Source organism: Cherax quadricarinatus, chromosome 31 (assembly GCF_038502225.1).
Source record: "Cherax quadricarinatus isolate ZL_2023a chromosome 31, ASM3850222v1, whole genome shotgun sequence".
NCBI lineage: Eukaryota > Metazoa > Arthropoda > Malacostraca > Decapoda > Parastacidae > Cherax > Cherax quadricarinatus.
Genome location: NC_091322.1, coordinates 13,727,590 through 13,747,764, shown reverse-complemented (window position 1 = coordinate 13,747,764; position 20,175 = coordinate 13,727,590). Strand labels below are relative to the sequence as shown.

Here is a 20,175-nt window from a genome sequence, read left to right as displayed (position 1 = left end):
GTAGCATGGACATGGGGGTCGTCCCACAGTTACTAAAAACAACAGACATAGCCCCACTCCACAAAGGGGGCAGTAAAGCAACAGCAAAGAACTACAGACCGATAGCACTAACATCCCATATCATAAAAATCTTTGAAAGAGTCCTAAGAAGCAAGATCACCACCCATCTAGAAACCCATCAGTTACACAACCCAGGGCAACATGGGTTTAGAACAGGTCGCTCCTGTCTGTCTCAACTATTGGATCACTACGACAAGGTCCTAGATGCACTACAAGACAAAAAGAATGCAGATGTAATATATACAGACTTTGCAAAAGCCTTCGACAAGTGTGACCATGGCGTAATAGCGCACGAAATGCGTGCTAAAGGAATAACAGGAAAAGTCGGTTGATGGATCTATAATTTCCTCACTAACAGAACACAGAGAGTAGTAGTCAACAGAGTAAAGTCCGAGGCAGGCACGGTGAAAAGCTCTGTTCCACAAGGCACAGTACTCGCTCCCATCTTGTTCCTCATCCTCATATCTGACATAGACAAGGATGTCAGCCACAGCACCGTGTCTTCCTTTGCAGATGACACCCGAATCTGCATGACAGTGTCTTCCATTGCAGACACTGCAAGGCTCCAGGCGGACATCAACCAAATCTTTCAGTGGGCTGCAGAAAACAATACGAAGTTCAACGATGAGAAATTTCAATTACTCAGATATGGTAAACACGAGGAAATTAAATCTTCATCAGAGTACAAAACAAATTCTGGCCACAAAATTGAGCGAAACACCAACGTCAAAGACCTGGGAGTGATCATGTCGGAGGATCTCACCTTCAAGGACCATAACATTGTATCGATCGCATCTGCTAGAAAAATGACAGGATGGATAATGAGAACCTTCAAAACGAGGGATGCCAAGCCCATGATGACACTCTTCAGGTCACTTGTTCTATCTAGGCTGGAATATTGCTGCACACTAACAGCACCTTTCGAGGCAGGTGAAATTGCTGACCTAGAAAATGTACAGAGAACCTTCACGGCGCGCATAACGGAGATAAAACACCTCAATTACTGGGAGCGCTTGAGGTTCCTGAACCTGTATTCCCTGGAACGCAGGCGGGAGAGATACATGATTATATACACATGGAAAATCCTAGAGGGACTAGTACCGAACTTGCACACGAAAATCACTCACTACGAAAGCAAAAGACTTGGCAGACGATGGAACATCCCCCCAATGAAAAGCAGGGGTGTCACTAGCACGTTAAGAGACCATACAATAAGTGTCAGGGGGCCCGAGACTGTTCAACTGCCTCCCAGCATACATAAGGGGGATTACCAACAGACCCCTGGCAGTCTTCAAGCTGGCACTGGACAAGCACCTAAAGTCGGTTCCTGATCAGCCGGGCTGTGGCTCGTACGTTGGTTTGCGTGCAGCCAGCAGTAACAGCCTGTTTGATCAGGCTTTGATCCACCAGGAGGCCTGGTCACAGACTAGGCCGCGGGGGCGTTAACCCCCGGAACTCTCTCCAGGTAAACTCCAGGTAACATCCCTCTGGCTCATCTGAGTCTTCAACTTCCAATTGTGACCCTTTATTTCCGTGTCCCAACTCTGGAACATCCTGTCTCTGTCCACCTTATCTATTCCACGCAGTATTTTGCATGTCGTTATCATGTCTCCCTTAACCTTCCTGTCCTCCAGCGTCGTCAGACCGATTTCCCTTAACCTTTCTTCGTAGCTCTGGAACCAGCCTTGTTGCAAACCTCTGCACTTTCTCTAATTTCTTGACGTGCTTGACCAGGTGTGGGTTCCAAACTGGTGCTGCGTACTCCAGTATGGGCCTGACGTACACACTGTATAGAGTCTTGAACGATTCCTTATTAAGGTATCGGAATGCTATTCTCAGGTTTGCCATGCGCCCACATGCCCCAGCAGTTATTTGGTTACTGCGGGCTTCCGGCGACGTGCTCAGTGTTATACTCACCCACAGATCTTTCTCCTTGAGTGAGGTTTGCAGTCTTTGGCCGCCTAGGGTATACTCTGTTTGCGGTCTTCTTTGCCCTTCTCCGATCTTCATGACTTTGCATTTGGCAGGGTTAAATTCTAGGAGCCAGTTGCTGGATCACGCGTCCAGCCTGTCCAGGTCTCTTTGTAGACCTGTCTGGTCCGCATCTGATTTAATTCTCCTCATTAACTTCACATCTGCAAATAAGGACACTTCTGAGTCTATCCCTTCCGTCATGTCATTCACATATACCAAGAATAGCACTGGTCCTAGGACTGACCCCTGTGGGACCCCGCTCATCACAAGCGCCCACTGTGATACCTCATCACGTACCATGACTCGCTGTTGCCTCCCTGTCAGGTATTCTCTAATCCATTGCAGTGTCCTTCCTGTTATACTTGCCTGATCGTCTAGCTTCTGCACTAATCTCTTGTGAGGAACTCTGTCGAAGGCCTTCTTGCAGTCCAAGAAAATGCAATCGACCCACTCCTCTCTCTCATGTCTTACTTCAGTTACCTTGTCATAAAACTCCAGAAGGATTGTGACATAGGATTTACCTTCCATGAATCCGTGCTGCTGTCGTTTATAACCTTGTTCCGTTCCAGGTGCTCCACCACTCTCCTCCTGGTGTGTGTGTGTGTGTGTGTACTTACCTAATTGTACTCACCTAATTGTGGTTGCAGGGGTCGATACTCAGCTCCTGACCCTGCCTCTTCACTGATCGCTACTAGGTCCTCTCTCTCTCTCTCTCTGCTTCCTGAGCTTTGTCGTACCTCGTCTTAAAGCTATGTATGGTTCCTGCCTCCACTACATCACTTGCTAGGCTATTCCACTTCCTGACGACTCTGTGACTGAAGAAGTACTTCCTAACAACCCTGTGACTCGTCTGAGTCACAGGGATGCGTGCGTGCGTGCGTGCGTGCGTGTGTGTGTGTGTGTGTGTGTGTGTGTGTGTGTGTGTGTGTGTGTGTGTGTGTGTGTGTGTGTGTGTGTGTCGTGCCGAATAGGTAATACTTGCGATTTCGGCTTAAATAGCAACGCTCTTTTTGCCGAATAAGGCAAGCGAAAATTTGTGTATGCAATAATTTCGCAAAAATTATTCTGAACCTAAGGAAAAACATATATTTAATTGTGTTTGTTTATTATTAAATTATTGTAAACTTATCTAAAATATATTTAGTTGAATTAGTCTAAATTAAATTGTGGTTGTTATAATAGGTTAGGTAAGTTTTCTAAGGTCCTTTTGGTACAAAATTATTAATATTTAAATTAACATAAATGAAAAAATATATCTTAAAACGTATAAGAGAAAATTTTAGAAAGGACTTACTTTTAAATGAGTTCTTGCTAACTAACCAATTTTATCTATTTGGCACGATATGTATATCTATACATCGCGGCAAGCAGGATTCTAACCCACGTTGGTAACTGTCCGTGAGTGTAGCTTAGCTCCCACTGTGAAGCCTTAAACCACTCTGCTAGAGATGCCTCATAACATTAGGAAGCCTGCTTGACTGCAAACCATGTTTCATCCGAGCAGCGGGCACACCAGTGATCCTCAACCTACTTCATTCTCCTGTGTGTTCTGGCCTTACGAGCTATAATATACTTAATGCACCTCGCAGAAACAAGCTATAGTGTACAAACAAAAAATAACGCAGATGTGTCCGGCGTTAACAAGAAACATGACTTGTAGTCATGTAGGCTACCTAACGTTATGAGTCATCATCAGCTAAATGGTTTTCCGCGTCACGCTGGAATCTATGCCACACTCGTGGACAGCGTTCAACGTGGGGGTTCGAATCATGCTGGCTGCGATAATCTGAGATTATATATATACAGGAATGTACTTACTAGTAGCAATGCAGAAGAAACAATGGAATGTCGCGTAAATTCATGTTTATATGCAAGCGTTGAGTTAATTTCTTAAATATTCCTAGCTAACATTGTCCTGTAGTGCTGTGATGTGATGTTTACTGTTAAAGTTAACCATGTGCAGGGTCAAGGTAAGTAAGGTCAAGTTATACAAGGTCAGGTATTCATTTATCAGCAAACATGTGTTCTCATCTCTGGTCACAGCAAAGACCCATAACTTCATGGTGTGCCTTTGTGTTGCATATGATATCAAGTAATTTTCAACTATTTATATGATTGACACATCAGCGGAGAACCTGGTTCCTCTGACTAAATGTTTCACCGAGTGCATCCTCATATGAAGACGATTTGCTTAGTCAACTGAAATTTTCGTATCTTTCCACGACACATAAAATGACGCCACCTAAGTGAGGGATGGCTGGTTGGTTTGAGAGATTTAAAGCCTGTCGACTGCACGAGGGTCATTAAGGCAACATGTCACCCTTGAATGCCTCTCTAAATCTTCCGCCGAGTTCCTTGTATACCTACCTGTTGCGTTCTATGAATGATGCAGCATCTTTCACCCTTATTCGGTATGGAAGTGTAGTAGTAATGGCTCTGATTTGATCTTCGATGCTATATCATTCTCGAACTGGGGTTTCGTTTCTCTTCTTAACCCTGCATACTTATTCCTCACGGTTCTACTTCTGTTTTTTATCATCTTTCATTTCCTATATAATTTCGATGTTTCCTTCTTCTTTACTTCTACCTGTCTTCAATTCTGATTGAAACAAAGGCTCTCTAAATTATTCACTTATATTCCAGATTGGTGGTACAAACCATTCTGCTCATTCTGGGTACTTTCTGGTTAGTCTCTTCATCTAGTGGACCGTTTGACCATCCAATTTCATTCTCAATTTACTCCATTTAGGAAATCTCTCATACCTCCCTAAGCTCCTCTTCCATACTTGCTCCAGTATATATATACTTTGGACTGTCTGTTTTGTTTTTTTGTTTTTAAAATGGTATATTTAAGCATATAGTATAAGGACTATTCCATATCTTGCGATTAGATGGTTAGTTGTGTTACTAGTGAAACATTAAATCAACTGATTTTTTATCTACATTTAAGCTTGTTTGAGCTAGTGCGCCTGTTGTGGAAACATGCTACTACATCCTTCTTAATGACACTACAACCCTGCACAAGGCAGAACAAATGGAGTGTAACTCACCACGCTGCTGAGAGCCTGAGGTATGAAGCGCTTCAGGTTGGCCACGCACTCGTACACGTTGATACTGTCGTTGGTACTGTTGCTGGTACTGTCGTTAGTACTGTCGTTAGTATTGTCGCTAGAATGGTTGGATTCCTTCTGGATCAAACTGCTCATTACCACCACTGCTCCTGATGCCTCATACCCGTTCCTGATAAGTACACATTAACATGTAATTACAAACATCTCACTTTCCCTCTCCCCCTTCCCGTTTTCCTTTCTTCCTTCATCCCTCCTTACCTCTTCCCCATCTTCTCTCTCTCTCTCTCTCTCTCTCTCTCTCTCTCTCTCTTTGTAAACAAAAAAACGCAAAATACAGAATACAACAAATCTGTTGGGAAAGATATAACGTTGTGCGCATTTGTTGGGCATTTTAAAACATGCAAATGGTACAATGTATGCAAGCTTAGCCCACCAAATTTGAATCGGGTCTTAACTTCGTTGCAATTTAAACACCTTGATGAATCTCACCAGAATGTTTTGTTCATTTTCCAGATAACGGACGAGTAAAATCTGTACACACAGACACACATCAGTAGGAGAGTGGTGGAGCACCTGCAACGGAAAAAGATTAAAAACGACAACCAGCACGGATTCATAAAGCAGTGCTGCAACACCTGCCAACACTACTCCAACATCTGAAAGTACACCTGGCAGAAGTGCTCCAACACCTGCCAATACCGATTCAGGTTTTTCTCCACCATACTGATGAAGCTATTAATCAGGTGACAAGCATCGCACCTGAACAATTACGAACAGCAGGGACATATCCGATAGAATTGGACGAGGGTGTGGTAGAGGACGTGGAAGAGAATTACACAGACACCTACAGCTGTCTCACTTTCCACCAAGACAGTCACCAGGTATATAATCATCAGGTTCATCAAAGGCAGAACCTACGGAAAAAAATCAGCAGCGAAACACAAGAGGTGCAGCAAATTGGAGTCCACCGTCCCAGGCATCTAGGCAGAACTCTCACTGTCACCGGAAGGGACACACAACTAACAACTGCCTGCGAGATACCAGATGCAATTACTGCCACAGAGGGAACATCAAGAAGACCAGTGTCGTAAGAAAGAGGAACATGAGAAACAGGATCATCAGTTCTTTAGAGATCTGTTCTCGGAACAAACCAGCAGGATCTCTGAATAAGTAAACACACTCATACATTACCCACCCAGCTACTCCTATCTCAGCCCAGCACGCTTTGTGCCTTATGCAAAACCACAAAGCTATATCCCAGTGGCTGCCCAGGTGTCCTACCTGTCTCAAGGGCAGGCAACTTACACACCCGCCAACTCAAGCTGAACACAAACATGAGGAGCCAGTCTATCATCATCCTGTCGGATAACATTAGAGGATTCATTATCTATGTTGGAGAGGTCACGGACAGTTTCGTGAACACTCGACGTCCCGACATGATGCTGTTGAGACATTTTTGGACGACTGGACTCCGGAAAATTTTGCAAGAATTGCTGGCTGCACTTCATGGTGAGACGGGATGGGCAAGGACAAGGAGGATGTGTTGTGTGCTTCTCTAAAAGCATACATACCCAGCCAATTGATGCTGCCATCCCTACTCACCTAGAAATGATGTTCTTCAGACTATGCATAAACACTAGTGCCTTTGTGCATGTGCAATGTAAAGACCTCAGTGGCAACATGCAAACCCCATCAACTACCTAATGGAAAATTGTGGACTCCCCTCTGCTTTAACACAAATGTCAATATATAATTGGTGACCTCAACCAACATCCTATACAGAGGAACTTTGATGACCTTCTTGCAGTGTTTATCATGAGAAACTTCGTTGATTTCCCAACTATGGCTCCACCTCGACACAGTAGTGAGTAATCTATCGGAAGGTATAGTCACCTGTCAACTCCTTGGCCATGTTGAATCATTTGACCACAAGGCTGTCTTTACAACACTGAAGATTCCAACAGAAAGAGGTGAAGAATCTACACGAAAAACCTGGTTGTGGGAAAAAATTAACTTGCCAGCCCTTTGCTCTGAGCTCGCCGCCTCCGATTGGAATGCTTTTCTCCAAGGCGATGTCTACAACCAAGTGAATGCCTTCATTGGACACATCCTTTACCTCCAACAAGAATACATACCTCACCGGCAATATGTGACAGTCTATAGATCAACCTTGATTCGGCTTTCATTGTAGAGAGGCTGCTACTGCTAAGTACAAGGCTTGACGAAGGTATAAGAGGCATCCCACTATCTATAAGAGGAACCTGAACAGGCAAGCCTGCAGACAAATGGGATAAGTCCAAAAGTGGGCCATCTTTAATTGGGAGGCTGACAAAGAGAGAAAGCTGGCATCAGGTAGAGTGGGCTCCAAACCCTGGTGGTCCTTGGTTAAGGGCAGACAGAATTATTTGCTTATAAACTTATTCCACCTCTAAATCGATAGGATGGATCCATCTCTACTAGAAGTCAGGAGAAAGCTGACCTCTTTGCTGAACACTTTCTTACCAAGACGACAGTTCCTCATCCAGCAAAGGGACCTTCCTTGGCTAACAGCAATAACTGTGTCAAAGTTGTCAGTGGTGACAATAAGGCACGATGAGGTGTACCTTCTTAAATCGCTGGACCAAGAAAAGGTCCAGAAAATTTGAGCCCAAGATTGCTGAGTAGATGTGCAGACCAGTTAGCAGCACCTCTAACTCACATCTATAAGCACAGCCTAGCACAGTGAAATGGCCTTCTCTGTGGAAGTGCAGAGCGGAAATCAACAACTATAGACCAGTGTCACTCCTGTCAATCACTAGTAAGATTCTTGAGACAATAATCTCACGGCAGATGACAGAGTTTTTCAACTACCACTCACTTCTTTGTGACCGTCAATACGGCTTCAGAAGAGGTTACTCTGCTGCTGACCCGTTGTTCAATCTATCCACTGAGTGGCATCAGACTGGATGAATCCAAAGTCAGTTGTGTAGCAGCACTTTACAGTGCTGGTGCTTCGACCAAGTATGGCACCAAGGACTCTTGGCCAAACTGCTAGGACTAGGAATTGCAGGCTCTACACTGTCTCCTCAGTGATTACCTTCAAGGTTGATCTCTAAGTTAGTTCTCAATGGGACAGAGTCAGCAAGACATCCTACTGGGGCAAGTGTTCCATAGGGAAATGTGCTTGGGCCATTGTTATGAAATGTCTACTGCAATGACCTCCTTCATCTCATCCCAGAATCCCATGCATATGCAGACGACTGTACTCTGATATTTACTTATCTAAGAGAGGAAATGCCAGCTGTTCTAAGTTACATCTATCACCAGCTTACAGCTATATCAGCCTAGGGTAAACGGTGACAGGTAACATTTGCTCCTGAGAAAACACAAATGATGATGGTCTCTAGGCATCATGATGGTAATGCTGGAGCAGTGATAAGAATCAATGGGAGAGTGTTGGTACCCGGCGACGAAGTTGATATCCTTTGAATGAAATCTAACTCCAAGCTGACCACGAAGAACCAGGTTGTAAATCTTGCAAACAATGCGGCCAGAAAGCTTACAGCACTTCAACGTATCTTGCATCTGCTCGACAAGAGGTTGCAAGATTCTTTACGAGGCACAAGTATATTCACACCTTGAGTATGTTGCACTTTCTTGGGCTGCCTGCCCTCCGTCTCATCTGCGACTTCTTGACAGAATAGATAACAGAAAAAAAGACTCATCTCTCGCCTGGACCCATCCTGGATAGATGTCATTTCAGCAGAACCTTCAACACTGGAGGTAGGTGGGTGGCCCTACTGTTATGTACAAGGTCAATATTGTCAAAGTACCACACCTGGCTCCAGTCTAAGGACAGCGAGAAGTGAGCTTCTACACAACAAGACGGGCAGCAAGCAGCAACTTCAGTCTGGCTGTACCCTTCTCCAGAACATCACTTCATCTGAGATCATTTATTCCCAGGATGACTCGAGTCTGGAACATGATCGTACATCATAATAATATCAACGAAATAAAGCCATAATGTTGGTAGAATTACCGACAATATGTAAAGTAAAAGGACACAATAAAATGTCACATTAGTTGCACTTGTGTCCTTTTACTTTACGAAATAAAGTCAGCTGATCAAATGAAATCGCTGGCCCACAGATGGCTCCAACTTCATCCTGTTCCCTACTTATATGTCTCATAACAATAAAAAGGCTTTCAAATGAGATGATGTAGGTAACAGCTCTTAGCTTGTCAATAAAGTTAGGAATCCTTAACCTAACCTTGTTAAACTCTGTGTAAGAAAGAGATTGCAAGTCTCACTAGCATCGTCTTTAAAGAGGTCTTACAAATGTGCCTCTCCTACCCCCCCGACACACACACACACACACACACACACACACACACACACACACACACACACACACACACACACACACACACACACACACACACACCACCCAGCGGCTGGGAATTGTGGATTGCCGCTTGGACAAGACAAGAGAAGTGGGATTTCTTAGAAGCGACACAAGTAAAGTGAATTTTAACTGGTTTCCTTCCTCGTCCTACCAAGAGATAAAACTAAATATTGTTTTATTCTACCTAGCATCGCGCATCGGCTTTCTTGCAAACGTTATTAATAATCTACAGAGGATAGGAACGACTAGAAATTTTATTACATTTTTATTGCATGAAAAATTATCGAAGTTTCGCGAAAAAATAAATTATCATGATTTCTGTCCTTAATAAAGAAGTGACAATGTACAATCCAGAATTTTCCCGGGAACGTTTGTAACTAACCAGTGTAAGAAGTAAATCAAGAAGATTTCTTGAATTTCCTGTCTTCTTAAAAGGTGTTCTAGGGACTGAAACAGCGACCTTTACCGACTTAGACATAGTGAACGCAAGATCTCTCATTTTCACGATGCGAGACTCACTCGCTCAATCACTTCAAGAAATTATCACCCATAAAACAACGAGCGCGAGAACATTAATTATATATTATATGAAATTATTACCATAACTAAAATGAGACAATATTTTCCACAATTACATCTATCGTGTCTAAGCACTGGAGAAGTAAATATGTGGTAATCAGTCCCTCAGCCTGGAAGAAGTAATTTTCAGGTGGTCAGTCCCTCAGCCTTGAGAAGTATTGTGATCCACAGACGATCAGTCCCTCAGCCTTGAGAAGTATTGTGATCCACAAATGGTCAGTCCCTCAGCCTTGAGAAGTATTGTGATCCACAAATGGTCAGTCCCTCAGCCTTGAGAAGTATTGTGATCCACAAATGGTCAGTCCCTCAGCCTTGAGAAGTATTGTGATCCACAAATGGTCAGTCCCTCAGCCTTGAGAAGTATTGTGATCCACAAATGGTCAGTCCCTCAGCCTTGAGAAGTATTGTGATCCACAAATGGTCAGTCCCTCAGCCTTGAGAAGTATTGTGATCCACAAATGGTCAGTCCCTCAGCCTTGAGAAGTATTGTGATCCACAGACGATCAGTCCCTCAGCCTTGAGAAGTATTGTGATCCACAGACGATCAGTCCCTCCGCCTTGAGAAGTAATGTGATCCACAGACGATCAGTCCCTCAGCCTTGAGAAGTATTGTGATCCACAGACGATCAGTCCCTCAGCCTTGAGAAGTATTGTGATCCACAGACGATCAGTCCCTCCGCCTTGAGAAGTATTGTGATCCACAGACGATCAGTCCCTCAGCCTTGAAAAGTATTGTGATCCACAGACGATCAGTCCCTCCGCCTTGAGAAGTATTGTGATCCACAGACGATCAGTCCCTCAGCCTTCAGAAGTATTGTGATCTACAGCCTCGATCAATGTGAAGCTGAGACGTGAGAATAACTTTTATACAGGGGGCCAGAAGTGAGGAATGGAAAATTGTCAGACACATACAAAAGCATAATCACACACGAGAAGAGTTAGATTTAAGAAGGGATTACCTAACATGGACCAGCAGACCTACGTCCATCTTGTAAGCACTTATATTCAAAACAAGTGAATCCTCCAGGACGTGGACAAGCGCAGCGAGACACGGTTCATAACATTTACTGAGGAAACGTTCGCCTTAAATGGTTTCTTCAGTCTTAATACAAAAATAGCTAAAATAAACTATGTATTACATAAAGAACCAGGAGTTATCTGTAAAGGAGCACAAATAAGTAACCAGTGAAGATGTAACATGTATGTAGAGTGTCAAGGATGGGTCATTTCAACTGCTTCCCTCTACATATTACATCTCCACTGTGTTCATTTTCGTTCCTTTAATTCAAGCCGTAACGGCTTGACAGAGCTCCTGGAGAGCGAAATGTTGCCACGATAAAATGTCGCATTAGTTGCACTTGTGTCCTTCTACTTAATACTTTTAAAAAATCTGCTGTACATGTCGTCGGAAGAAAGTTTGCAATTACTGTTCAGGTGTTTATCATGTATGCACCCGCAGTAAATGGCAGCAAAGAATCATGTACAAAACCTGGCCCTCGTGTACCAAGTTGCTGAGCTGCAGTAATCCCAGCAAAGTTGTGTAATCCCGCAGTGATGGACACTTTGATAAGTGCACCACAAAACGCCAAGTAATTACTGCTCCACTTAAAGACGAGTTGTGGTTCTCTGCCCACACTTAACACAACTCATGACAGTAGTGATGGTAGCACCACTATGGGCAGCACCTACCACCACTTATAAAGATTCAGTCTGATCACTGTTCTTGTCTAGTTGTCAGCAGCAGTTGTGGAAGATACTGCACGACTCGTCACGGATAAATCTGACCACTGTTCTTGTCTCTTAATGTACGGTGTTGGTAGAACCTACCACCACTCACGATGGTAGCACCCGTCTACCACCACTCACGACACCAATCCCACCGCTGTTCTGAGTGGTGGTAGTACCTGTAGTATCACCACTCAGGAGAGCAGTATGATCGCTATTTCATTACGTTAATAGTGTACGATACCGACAATTTAAACGCTAAACCCGAAACGGTAATACAACGCTGCAGGGTAGGTTGTGCCAGAGTAAGAATGTGCAAAGGGTAGGAGTATGCGGCAGGAGTGTGTGAGGGTAGGGGAAGGAGCGTGTGAGGGTAGGAGTGTGTGACGGGTAGGAGATTATTTGGGATAGGAAAGAGTGCAAGAGAAAAGTTGATGCAGCAAGTTAGTTTCTGTTAAAAAGTCGAAGAGAGAGTGCATCAAGGGTGGGACTTTCAGTGAGGACAGTTGAAGTGCGTTGGGGCAGCAGAGAAGTCGGAAGTGAATTCCGTGTGCCTGCTGAGAGCCAAGACATTTTATTATGATATGGTTGGGTAAAAGAGTGACCTGACAGTCTGCACAAACAGATGCTGGTTATTTTTCCATGAGGTAACAGTGAGTTGGGTGTGTCTGATACGTAATGAGACCTTGTCAAAGATCGGGCCGTGGGGGCGCTGACCCCCGGAATTCACTCCAGGTATACTCCAGGTATAAACCTAAACACGTATCAGACACCATTAATAAGAATCATAGTTCCAAGATTACAAGTTCCACGGGACAGCAGGCACCTCACAACACTTTTGTCATAAAACTTCTGGAGATTCGCGAGACAAAATCTGCAATCTCTAAACCTATGCTGGTTATCTCTTGTGTATCTTTTGTCTTCAATTAAGGTACTCAGGTACTTCCATTCTTATCATGTTTTCTCTTGTTTTAGCCAATATGCTAGTCAGTCAGACTATAGTTTTGTGCTTCCTGTCGTTTTTACTTCTTTGTATATTGGGATCACATTTGCAGTTGATCATTTGTTGCCTTGTGTCCATCGACTTTTGTCAGGTCACATGCTATGTATGTCTATTTGTGGCTGAAAGGGCCGAGTCTCAGCTCCTGGGCCTGCCTCTTAAAAGACTGTTACTACGTTACTAGCCTGATCTGCTCCGAGACTGGGCCATGAGGGAAGTGATCCCCGTTATTGTCTACAGGTGGGCCTTACCATACCTATTCTTGAATCTATGTATGAAGTCTGCTTCCATCACTTCAACCAGTCATTCCACTTCATGACCATCCTAAGGATGAAAAATACTTCCACGTTTTTCTTTAGCATCCAACTCTGCCCTCACGCACCTGTCTTCACCGATACTCTAGTTTATCCCCGTCCAGTCCTATCATTATGCAACGCTGTTCCTTCAATCCTCGACTGTCATCAGGTTTAATTCCATTAGTCTTAGTCTATTCTGGTAATCAAGTCCAAAAAGCTCCAGAACTAATCTCGTTGGAACAGGCTTAGAGTGATTACATACGTAAAAGTTAATTATAATTACAATTTCAATTACTCCTGATTTTTAAATTACAAAAAAAATATTTACAATTACTTACCTTTGATATACATCTGAAGAGTTTCGAGAGTTTTTCTACTCGTAATATTTTGTATTAAATTATTTAACTCAATTATTTCAAATTTTAGTAATGGTGATTATTATTATTATCAAAAAGAAGCGCTAAGCCACAAGGGCTATACAGCTTAGTAATGGTGAGACTACTGTTCAATGTTGGTTATAAAAGAAAACATCCGAGAACTGACAACCACTTACTGGCTTCCTGTTTTCAAAAATAATCTTTGCCTCTCACGTCTCACTTTCAAAATGTTACTCATTAACATCATAAAACAATAATTTTAACACAAAAGAAGTATAACTTACATTTTTCATGAAATAATGTGACCATTCGTCAAGAAGTTTCTCATAGTTGTGATGAATGGTTTGAAAAACCGACAAGTTGAAGACTGAGACACTTATGCAACATATGGGAATCTTTATTCAGGAAACGTTTCGCCACACAGTGGCTTCATCAGTTCAATACAAAGTAGAAAGGCGTAAGGAGAGGAGGAGTTTGAGATAATCAGTCCCTCAGCCTGGAGTCGATGTGTTCAGTCCATCAGTCTTGTACAAGACTGTTGTTGCATAAGTGTCTCAATCTTCAAGAAGTTTCTCCTCTGACTGAGGGAGGAGCCCAGTCAAACACAGCTCAGGCAAACATGACAAGTCCAGTACAAGTATTGAACGTCCGGTATAAGTAATGGGCAGGACGCAAACAGCGAGAATCCCATCAGAATGTACAGTTATGTGCTACCTGACATGTACTTTCAATTTATCATCAACTCATCGTAATGCCCCAGTGTTGTGATGTAATTTAAGCTGGACAACAGTCAATTACACTTACTAAAAATGATTAATTACATTCAGCTTAATTTTCAATTACTCCAATCCTAGCTGAGAAATTTCTGCACTTCAATTTCTTGATATGCTTAAGAGGCGAGGCGTTCCGTAACCAGCAAATTTGCTCTACTCGAGTGAGGTCTTCTGGTCACCTCAGCTAATATATCCACTATTGCTCTGTTGCTCTCTTCATATTCCTCTCTTGGCCTCCTGCAGTTCTGTGGCAGGTTATACATCACTGCAATGACTACCTTAACTCCCGGAGACCGAATTGTACCTACTATGTAATCCATTTCTCCAATTTCGTCCATTCCTTCTGTTTCCTCAAATCCCCATCGGTTTTTAATGAGCAGTACAACCCCTCCTCCTTCTATCTTTCCTTAGGATGTGTTATCCGGGTGGGAAGATTGTGTCTGTTATCGTCCCAGTGAGTTTCATTTCTGTGACTGCTATGATGTCTGAGGATGTCTCCTTGATGTGTGTGTGACGTCTCTTTGATATGTGTGTGTGTGTGTGTGTGTGTGTGTGTGTGTGTACTCACCTAGTTGTACTCACCTAGTTGAGGTTGCAGGGGTCGAGTCCTAGCTCCTGGCCCCGCCTCTTCACTGGTCGCTACTAGGTCACTCTCCCTGAACCGTGAGCTTTATCATACCTCTGCTTAAAGTTATGTATGGATCCTGCCTCCACTACATCGCTTCCCAAACTATTCCACTTCCTGACTACTCTGTGACTGAAGAAATACTTCCTAACATCCCTGTGATTCATCTGTGTCTTCAACTTCCAACTGTTGCCGTGTCCCATCTCTGGAACATCCTGTCTTTGCCCGTGTGCGTGTGTGTGTGTGTGTGTGTGTGTGTGTGTGTGTGTGTGTGTGTGTGTGTGTGTGTGTGTGTGTGTGTGTGTGTGTGTGTGTGTGTGTGTGTACTCACCTATTTGTACTCACCTATTTGTGGTTGCAGGGGTCGAGTCACAGCTCCTGGCCCCGCCTCTTCGCTGATTGCTACTAGGTCCTCTCTCTCCCTGTCCCATGAGCTCTATCATACCTCGCCTTAAAACTATGTATGGTTCCTGCCTCCACCACATCACTTTCTAGGCTATTCCATGGCCTGACTACTCTATGACTGAAGAAATACTTCCTAACATCCCTTTGATTCATCTGAGTCTTCAACTTCCAATTGTGACCTCTTGTGTCTGTGTCCCATCTCTGGAACATCCCGTCTTTGTCCACCTCGTCTATTCCGCGCAGTATTTTATATGTCGTTATCATGTCTCCCCTGACCCTCCTGGCCTCCAGTGTCGTCAGGCCGATTTCCCTCAACCTTTCTTCATAGGACAATCCCCGTAGCTCTGGGACTAGTCTTGTTGCAAACCTTTGCACTTTCTCTAATTTCTTGACGTGCTTGACTAGGTGTGGATTCCAAACTGGTGCTGCATACTCCAGTATGGGCCTGACGTAGATGGTGTACAGAGTCTTAAACGAATCCTTACTGAGGTATCGGAACGCTATCCGTAGGTTTGCCAGGCGCCCGTATGCTGCAGCAGTTATCTGATTGATGTGCGCCTCAGGAGATATGCTCGGTGTTATACTCACCCCCAGATCTTTTTCCTTGAGTGAGGTTTGCAGTCTTTGGCCATCTAAACTATATTGTGTCTGCGGTCTTCTTTGCCCTTCCCCAATCTTCATGACTTTGCATTTGGCAGGGTTAAATTCAAGGAGCCAGTTGCTGGACCAGGCTTGTAGCCTGTCCAGATCTCTTTGTAGTCCTGCCTGATCCTCGTCCGATTCGATTCTTCTCATTAACTTCACATCGTCTGCAAACAAGGACACTTCTGAGTCTATCCCTTCCGTTATGTCGTTCACGTGTGTGTTTGTGTGTGTGTGTGTGTGTGTGTGTGTGTGTGTGTGTGTGTGTGTGTGTGTGTGTGTGTGTGTGTGTGTGTGTGTGAGTGTGTGTGTGGGTGTGTGTGTGTGTGTGTACTCACCTATTTGTACTCACCTATTTGTGGTTGCAGGGGTCGAGTCTTAGCTCCTGGCCCCGCCTCTTCACCGGTTGCTACTGGGCCCTCTCTCTCCCCGCTCCATGAGCTTTATCAAACCTCGTCTTAAAACTGTGTATGGTTCCTGCCTTCACTACGTCATTTTCTAGGCTGTGTGTGTGTGTGTGTGTGCGTGTGTGTGTGTGTGTGTGTGTGTGTGTGTGTGTGTGTGTGTGTGTGTTGTAATAAATATTCTCCAACGTGTCGGATGTGTACAGATGTATGAGGGAAGACAACAATAAGAATAAACGAGGCGGGAGAGGTGGGCAGGAAGTAGCAGTGTTCTTGAGATGACCACTTGCCTGGGAAGACTGCTATCCTCCAATTCAGCCCAGCCCATATATATGTGTGTGTATATGTCTGTGTACTCACCTAGTTGTGGTTGCACGTGTCGATTCACAGCTCCTGGCCCCGTCTCTTCGCTTGCCGCTACTAGGTCACTCTTCCCTCTCCATTAGCTTTATCATATCTCTTCTTAAAGCTATGTATGGATCCTGCCTCCACTACATCACTTCCCAGATTATTCCACTTCCCGACAACTCTGTGACTAAAGAAATGCTTCCTAACATCCCGGTGATTCATCTAAGTCTTCAACTTCCAACTGTGACCTCTTGTTGCTGCGCCCCATCTCTGGAACATCCTGTCTCTGTTCACCTTGTCGATTCCTCTCAGTATTTTGTATGTCGTTATCATATCTCCCCCATCTCTCCTGTCCTCCAGTGTCGTCAGGTCGACTTCTCTTAACATCTCGTAGGATATACCCCTTAGCTCCGAGACCAGTCTAGTTGCAAACCTTTGCACATTCTCTAGTTTCCTTACGTGCTTGGATAGGTGTGGGTTCCTAACTGGTGCCGCATATTCCAATATGGGCCTAACGTACACGGTGTACAGGGTCCTGAACGATTCCTTATTAAGATGTCGGAATGCTGTTCTGAGGTTTGCTAGGCGCCCGTATGCTGCAGCAGTTATTTGGTTGATGTGCGCCTCAGGAGATGTGCCTGGTGTTATACTCACCCCAAGGTCGTTTTCCTTGAGTGAGGTTTGTAGTCTCTGGCCCCCTAGACTGTACTCCGTCTGCGGTCTTCTTTGCCCTTCCCCAACCTTCACGACTTTGCACTTGGTAAGTAAGTAAGTAAGCAAGTTTTTTCAGGTATACACAAATACAATTACATAGAATTATCATACATAGCAGCATATGTGTATAGAACCAAGGATAACCCAAAAAAGTCACACAGAGTGACTTATTTTAATTGGGGTGGGGTTGAACTCCAGGAGCCAGTTCCTGGACCAAGCCTACAGCCTCTCTAGATCCTTTTGTAGTTCTGCGTGGTCCCCGTCAGACTGAATTCTTCTCATCAGCTTCACATCGTCTGCAAACAGCGACACTTCGGAGTCTATTGTGTGTGTGTGTGTGTGTGTGTGTGTGTGTGTGTGTGTGTGTGTGTGTGTGTGTGTGTGTGTGTGTGTGTGTGTGTGTGTGTGTGTGTGTGTGTGTGTGTGTCTCGTGCCTAGTAAACCCAACTTACCAAATAAGAAGAACTCAAACACTCAAATTTTCCAAAATTTTCGTATACATAATGATAGATAATTTTTTTCATTGCTAATTATACAAAGATTTTTATTTTTGGACAAAATACTCACCTAACATCCCTTAAACTAACAAATTTTTTTTAGTTAAATTCTGTTATATATATAGATATATATATATATATATATATATATATATATATATATATATATATATATATATATATATATATATATATATATATATATATATATATATATATATATATATATATATATATATATATATATATATATATATGCAATAAGATCACAGTAAACAGGTGATTTCAAAATATGCAAAACAACCACTCTGAAAGAATAGAGAAATTCCAAGCGCTTTCGTGACTACTCACATTATCAAGGAACTATGAAAGTGAAGCATCCAAGGAAGCTATATAAGGGGTCTGGCCGGCACCTCACTATCAGATCCCACAACGGTTAAACACGTGACACGCGGCGAGCCAACTTGGATAGGTCCCTTGCACAACTCACCCCCAAGCTATTCTACCCAAGAAAATTTAAAAATTATTTGTCCAGTGTATTATTAAATTCTTCCCAAATTCTATTAATTATAAATGGATCTAATTTATATAAACCAAAGGAAATATTCATATTATTGTCAAAACTGCTTTTTATGAAACAAGATTCAATTATATTCCTGTCGACCATGGACTTGCTTGATACTACTTTCTCAACTTTTTGAAAATCAATTGGGTGGTTAAAATCTCTTACATGAATAAATAGAGCATTGGAATCTTGTCCAGTTCTAATGCTATATTTATGTTGTTTTAATCTTAGTTCGAGATTTTTACCAGTTTGACCGTAATAAACTTTATCGCAAATGTTACAAGGAATCTTATAGACACATCCATCAGCATTTTGGGGGGAATTCTTTATCAAAAGTTTTTTTTACTGTATCATGATTTTTGAATACAACTTTAATATTAAAAGTCTTAAGAAGAGAAGGCATATCAACCAAGTTTTCATGGTAAGGGAGAACCAACATATTTTTAGTTGAATAAGGCTGGTTGCCCCTTTTTGGATTATAAAAAGTGTTTCTAGCAACTTTAAAAGATTTATCAATTACATTTCTTGGGTATTTTAAATCATTACCTATTTCATAAATTTTGGATATTTCCTCATCTATGAACTCAGGACTACAAATTCGTAAAGCTCTCAAAAACATTGATGAGAAAACAGACAGTTTGACTCTATCTTGATGCGAGGAATAATAGTGGACATAGGAACAGTTATTTGTAGGTTTTCTGTAAATTTTAAATTTGAATTCATTATTACCCTTAATAATTAAAACATCTAGAAAAGGCAATGAGTTATTTTCTTCAAACTCAACAGTAAAGTTTATAGAATGGGCTAAGCTATTTAATTTTCCAAGAAAATGGTGTATATCTACATTTTTGGGCATAAGACACAAAATATCATCAACATATCTGAACCATTTAGCTCTATTAGGGAGGATTGTGTTAAACAACCTTGTTTCAAAAAATTCCATGTATAGGTTACTAAGAACAGGTGAAAGAGGATTTCCCATTGCCATACCAAACTTCTGAGTGTAAAACTTATCATTAAATACAAATTTTGCATCAACAATGCAAAGTTTAATAAGTTTAATGATAGTAGGAACTGGCAATGGTAAATCATAGTTAACGAGTTCTTCAGATAAGAAACTTAATAAATCATCAACAGGAACTTTCGTAAACAAGGAAGTAACATCAAAACTAACCATGTTAAAATCATTTAAGTCAGTCAAGGAGCTTAATTTATCAACCAAGTCTATGTTGTTTTTAACATTAAAGTTAGAAATTTTGCCAACAATAGGGCTCAAAATATCAACAAGCCATTTGGATAATTTATATGAAACTGATCCTATGGAGCTAATAATTGGTCTGACTGGATTCCCTGGTTTGTGTGTTTTTATTAGTCCATACATGTAAGGTAAAGATGGATTAGTGGAAGTAAATTGTTTGACTAATTCATCTTTGCCTTTCAGTAGAAGTTTTATTGTTTTATTGAAATTGCTGTTAACGGTTTCTAGGGGATTTTTCCTAAGTTTAGAATAGGTTTCAGTATCATCTAAGAGATTATTCATTTTTTCTTGGTAATCATTTTCTTTCATAATTACTATTGCATTTATTTTGTCTGCTTTAGTAAGGCGCAAATTTTTATTGTTATTAAGTGTATCATAAGACTTAAAGAATCTTTGAGGGCAATTGGGAATGTTAACTATGATTTACCATTGCCAGTTCCTACTATCATTAAACTTATTAAACTTTGCATTGTTGAT

General features: G+C 42.3%; 1 protein-coding gene across 1 annotated transcript in view; it reads right to left on the bottom strand.

The window, feature by feature from the left end:
- LOC128699169 (uncharacterized) overlaps positions 1-20,175 on the bottom strand; it is a 135,190-nt gene that overhangs the window by 16,982 nt on the left and 98,033 nt on the right. The window contains exon 12 of the mRNA XM_053791730.2: positions 5,085-5,274. Within this exon, the coding sequence (XP_053647705.2) occupies positions 5,085-5,274 (190 nt within the window). The remainder of the gene's footprint in view (positions 1-5,084; positions 5,275-20,175) is intronic.